This window comes from Triticum urartu, chromosome 2 (genome assembly GCF_003073215.2).
Source record: "Triticum urartu cultivar G1812 chromosome 2, Tu2.1, whole genome shotgun sequence".
In the NCBI taxonomy this organism is placed as follows: Eukaryota; Viridiplantae; Streptophyta; class Magnoliopsida; order Poales; family Poaceae; genus Triticum; species Triticum urartu.
In genome coordinates this window covers 523732026-523737711 of record NC_053023.1, presented here as the reverse complement: position 1 = coordinate 523737711, position 5686 = coordinate 523732026, and the positions used below count along the sequence as shown (strand labels likewise).

Genomic DNA, 5686 nt, shown 5'->3' with positions numbered 1-5686 from the left:
CTGGCTTGAAGAAGAAAGGAGGATGCCAGATCGAGCCTTCTGGCTTGAAGAAGAAAGGAGGATGCCAGATCGACCCTCCTCCACAGATCAACAACGAGTGCATCGAGAAGGCCCTAAGGCCTTGTACAATGGGAGATGCTTACGGGAGATGCTTAGAGAAATAAACCAGACTTTTTTAAGCACCGGTGCTTATTTGTACAGGATAGACGCTTAACTAAGCGTCTCTCCTGTAGAAATAGACACCGGTGCTTCAGAAAATCTCGGTTTATTTTTCTAACCACCTCTTTAAGCATCTCCCATTGTACAAGGCCTAAACCAACTCAAGGGAGCAGTTATGAAAATTGGGTATCTTCTAAAATGTATTCTTGTGGTTCTTGTTTTCTTTGGTCTTATTTTACTAGTCAAAATGTGATGATGCATTTTTCATGTATCAAAAATGAATGATGAAATAAAGTTAAGGACTTGCAAAGAAATAATACGCGGACAAGATGCGGTCGGGATGCGTCCGCGCGGTGGGCGCACGGCCACCGCATCCCAGAACAGGCCCGGACACGACCTTAAATTCATATCCAAAAAGACAAAAACAGAACAAAACGGACGTCCGTTTAGAATCGCACGGTGGAGTTGGCCTCAGAATATTGGCGGGAGAGGCAAGCATCCGTCCGCCCGGCATCCGGTGCCCCCCGCACCGCACTCGGCCGGAAAAGCTGCGCACGGGCCGAGTTTTTCTACGCGCCAAGTCCAACTCGGCCACCAACCAACCATCCACTTATCCCGTCTGCCAAGTAGTGGCCGCCCCGCCCGGCCCGGCCTCCCCCAGTCGAGTCGACGCACGGCCGCCCCGGTCCACGGCCTCCTCCTCCGCCTCCAAAGGAAAGGAAAACCACCCGCACGCACGCACGCGCACGCACTTCCACGACCTTCCCCCCACTTTCCCCGCCCCCCTCCGCCAGTCCACCGCCGATGCCGCCGGCCTCGCCGCCCACCTGACGCCATGCCGCTCCACTACCGCCGGATCCTCTTCTCGGGCGACTGCGATCCTTGGTACGGCTGCCCCCCGCCTCCCGCCCCTCCCTTCTTCACCCCTTCCCCCTCTCCCTCTCCCTCGCCTTCCTCTCCGCCTCCGATCACATCGCCTCCTCCTCCGCCTTCTCTGTCTTTCCATTTCCCTTTTACCCCGGACCTCGCTCCGTCCCCTTCCCCCGTCCATGACGGCGGCGGTGGTTGGAGAGACCACCAGGGAGGAGGAACTTACGGGTACGGCGCCGTCGACGACCACCGCCGCCGCTTCGTCACCTACGTCCTCTGCGCCGCCGCGGCGCTCGCGTTCCTCTCGCTCATCCTCCTCGGCCTCTCGATCGCCGTCCGTCGCCGGCAGCTGCGGCAGCGGAGGCAGGCGCTCCTCGCCCAGCCGCCGGCCGCCGCGACCAACGTCGGGAACGACGACCCGGAGGGCGGCGGCGGGGGCGGCGTGGTGCACCACGTCTGGTACATCCGGACCGTCGGGCTCGACGAGGCCGCGATCGACTCGATCGCGGTGACGCCCTACCGCGCGGGGTCTGGGCTCCTCGGCGCCGCCGACTGCTCCGTGTGCCTCGGCGAGTTCAACGACGGCGAGCTCGTGCGCCTGCTGCCCAAGTGCGGCCACGCGTTCCACGTCCCCTGCATCGACACCTGGCTCCGCGCCCACGTCAACTGCCCGCTCTGCCGCTCCGACGTGCTCGACCCCACCACCACGGCCGCCGGAGCCGGCATCGAGTCCAACTCCAACCCACCAGCTGATCCAGATGTCAGCGCCAACGCCGCAGCCGAGCAAGCGGCTGCCGCGAGCGATTCGACGCTGGAAGACGAAGACGAGGAGGAGGACCAGGAAGCGCCGCGCGTGGAAGAAGACCAGCACGAGCAGCAGCAACCCAGTTCGCCAGAGCCAGAGCCATTGCCGCAGCTCCCGGGCCCGCTGCCGCGGAATGTGCGGCGCGCGGCGTCCATGAACGCGGCGATGGTCTCAACCGCGGCAGGCGTCGCCGCGCTGGACCGGCTGCCAGACGCGGCCCCCGAAGGGGAGGAGCAGAGTGGCAGAGAGAAGCATCAAAGCGGTGCGGCCGGCCATCCGAGCAGCGAGAGGCCCGCGTCCGGCGGTCTCCCGAGGTCCTTCTTCGCGCGGCACTGCCGTGCCCGGAGCTCCGTGCTGCCGCTGTGACGGCGCCGAGACCCCGAGCTGAATTTTTGATCCTGGTCGCCAATAATGTTACCCGATCAACGCCCCAAATGTGTGTGATACCTGTTGCTTGTAATCTCAAAACCGATGATTGCGAGTTCAAACGCGAAATGCAGCAAAGAAAAGCGAAATCTTTTATGTTGTCTGGTTCTACTTCAAGTACAATTAAGAACAGAGATCAACCCAGAACAAGAATAGAGAATGGAGGTGCTGGAAGATGTTCTTGTATTCTTGTCTAGGAAGCAGACACTGCACTCTGTCGGCTGCTGTTTTCTTTGCTTTACCCTACATTTTCTTTTCTTCAACTAACATGGGAGTGGATCGCATCATCTGCCTGAACTTATTGAAGGGAAAACGTGCCCTCATGGCTTCTTGGGGGGTCGTTGGCGCGGGAAGATTTTGTTTATTATTCTTCATTTTTTATCTTCTGATGACGGTAGCTAGTCTGAACGAGAGAAGTGCAGATACAGCACATGACGAGATTGTAGCTGCTCTTTTTCGAAATAAAAGATGCAGATAGAAACAGCGATCTGCTGTAGTAGCTAGCGAGCTCTGTAGGCTGGCCGCCGCCAAGGCAGAGTTGTGGATGCTCTCTGGGGCATCAGGGCTGAGTCGTATCTCGCGACAGGTAGCCCAATCTTGCACCGGGCTCCGGCATGAGCGTTGTGGGCATCATATGCCGCTGTCTCTGTACTGTCCTTTCTCCCCTTCCTTAATACACCGACGCGCAAGCCTTTTACGTGCTCGCAATTTCAAAGTTCATTGGAAGTACAAATAAAAATTATAATGAGATTTCGAGACACTCAAACGACCACTACCACCGGCGTGCCGTTGTCGTAGCAAGTTTGACTTTGTTGATGACAGCCGAAAAGTTTTCATGCATGAATCTTAGCATATGACAAGAAACCCTAACCTTACCGCCTCAAGAAGACGACAACAATCTATGTCAGAGCTCCGTCAAGTATGTCCAGATGAATGAACTCGAGGAGGATCGGTGCTCGGAAGACAAACTTGAAGAAAAGGTGTCCTCGTTCATTCGAGCGTTGCACCTGCAAGGACTAAAAGAACAAACTTAAACTACTACCGGAATTCTCCTTCCCGCCACCGACCGCCGAAGCGACAGACAGAGGAAAGACGAATCCACGGGCTCACCGATGAGGCTTGGAGGGAGGGGAGAGTTTGCATGGGATAGGGAAGAAAAATCTGAAGACATATCACGTATGCCCAAGAGCTTGTAGTTGCTTGATTAGGCATATCTAATCAACTATCAAAGCAATTGCAGTCAAGACGGGGCAGTAGTGCAAACAAAGAATCTCAAACTTGATATTTTCTTCGAAATATGGTTCACTCAGATTTAGTCGTATGTTCTCTTGTCGCAGCAGTTACTTCCATTTTTGTAAGATCGCAAGGTTCTACTGAATTATTCATTCTCAGACAACGATTTTGATTAGGTTGTTCCATTGACTAACTATTGTTATCATCAATATCACAATTTTTGTTCAACAATCAACATGGTGAAAGCTTGATAAATGTGACCAGGTAGTGCTAAATAGGGATGTTGGAATAAATAAGTATGTTCAAATTATTGGGCCTAGCCCATTTATCTTCCACGGATAATTCCTAGTTTAAATCCTCAAGGCCCATCTATCCTGCAAAAAAGTCATAAAGGCCCATCTAACTCATTAATGCATGACGAGGGATGTGAAAGTTTAGTCTCACCAAGCTAATGAAAGAATGAGTTAGACCAACATAAGTTGAATGCACGCTCATCCTGTTGGAGTTGTGTCGAATATTGCATACAAGGTAGGTTACAATTGGATTTTGAGTTGTATTATGTTTACAGGATATGAAGTCCGTGAAGGAAATATGCCCTAGAGGCAATAATAAAGTTGTTATTTATATTTCCTTATATCATGATAAATGTTTATTATTCATGCTAGAATTGTATTAACCGGAAACTTAGTACATGTGTGAATACATAGACAAACAAAGTGTCCCTAGTGTGCCTCTACTTGACTAGCTCGTTGAATCAATGATGGTTATGTTTCCTGACCATAGACATGAGTTGTCATTTGATTAACGGGATCACATCATTAGAGAATAATGTGATTGACTTGACCCATCCGTTAGCTTAGCACGATGATCGTTTAGTTTGTTGCTATTGCTTTCATCATGACTTATACATGTTCCTCCGACTTTGAGATTATGCAACTCCCGAATACCGGAGGAACACCTTGTGTGCTATCAAACATCACAACGCAACTGGGTGATTATAAAGATGCTCTATAGTTGTCTCCGATGGTGTTTGTTGAGTTGGCATAGATCGAGATTAGGATTTGTCACTCCGTATATCGGAGAGGTATCTCTAGGCCCTCTCGGTAATGCTCATCACTATGAGCCTTGCAAGCAATGTGACTAATGAGTTAGTCACGAGATGATGCATTAAGGAACGAGTAAAGAGACTTTCCGGTAATGAGATTGAACTAGGTATGATGATACCGACGATCGAATCTCGGACAAGTAACATACCGATGACAAAGGGAACAACGTATATTGTTATGCGGTTTGACCGATAAAGATCTTCGTAGAATATATAGGAGCCAATATGAGCATCCAGATTCCGCTATTGGTTATTGATCGGAGATGTATCTCGGTCATGTCTACATAGTTCTCGAACCCGTAGGGTCCGCATGCTTAACGTTCGATGACGATTTGTATTATGAGTTATATGTGATTTGATGTACCGAAGTTTGTACGGAGTCCTGGATGAGATCACGGACATGACGAGGAGTCTCGAAATGGTCTATACATAAATATTGATATATTGGAAGGTTGTGTTTGGACACCGGAATGGTTGCGGAAAGGTTCGAACATTTTCCGGAGTACCGGGGGTTACCGGAACCCACAAGGAAGTTAATGGGCCTTCATGGGCCCTAGTGGAGAGAGGAGGAGGCGGCCAGGTGGAGCCCCCCCCCCCAAGCCCAAACCGAATTGGACTAGGGTTGGGCCCCCCCTCCTTTCCTTCTCTTCACCTTCTCCTTCCCTCCTCCTAGTGGGAATAGGGAGGGGGGGGGCAAATCCTACTTGGACCGGGAGTCCAAGTAGGACTCCTCCCATGGCGCGCCCCCCTTGGGCTGGCCACCTCTCCTCCCCCCTTTATATACGTGGGAGGGGGGCACCCCAAAGGCACACCAAGCCTTCTCTTAACCGTGTGCGGTGCCCCCTCCCCCCTTTATAGCTTGATTGATCTTGATGATATGAGTATTACAAGAGTTGATCTACAACGAGATCGTAGAGGCTAAACCCTATGATTATGATTGTTGTTGTCCTACGGACTAAACCCTCCGGTTTATATAGACACCAGAGGGGGCTAGGGTTACACAGAGTCGGTTACAAGGGAGGAGATCTACATATCCGAATTTCCAAGCTTGCCTTCCACGCAAAGGAGAGTCCCACCCGGACACGGGA

The 5686-nt window shown here is 51.8% G+C and overlaps 1 protein-coding gene across 1 annotated transcript; it reads left to right on the top strand.

The window, feature by feature from the left end:
- The first annotated feature begins 770 nt into the window (after nt 1-770).
- Nucleotides 771-2356, top strand: LOC125538457 (RING-H2 finger protein ATL52-like). Its single transcript, XM_048701736.1, has one exon. It carries the CDS (start codon nt 995-997, stop codon nt 2198-2200), a length of 1206 nt encoding a protein of 401 aa, XP_048557693.1. The 5' UTR covers nt 771-994; the 3' UTR covers nt 2201-2356.
- Nucleotides 2357-5686: the final 3330 nt, after the last annotated feature.

Coding starts and splice junctions, on each gene's coding strand:
- LOC125538457 (XM_048701736.1), top strand. CDS start 995: ATGCCGCTCCACTACCGCCGGATCCTCTTCTCGGGCGACTGCGATCCT.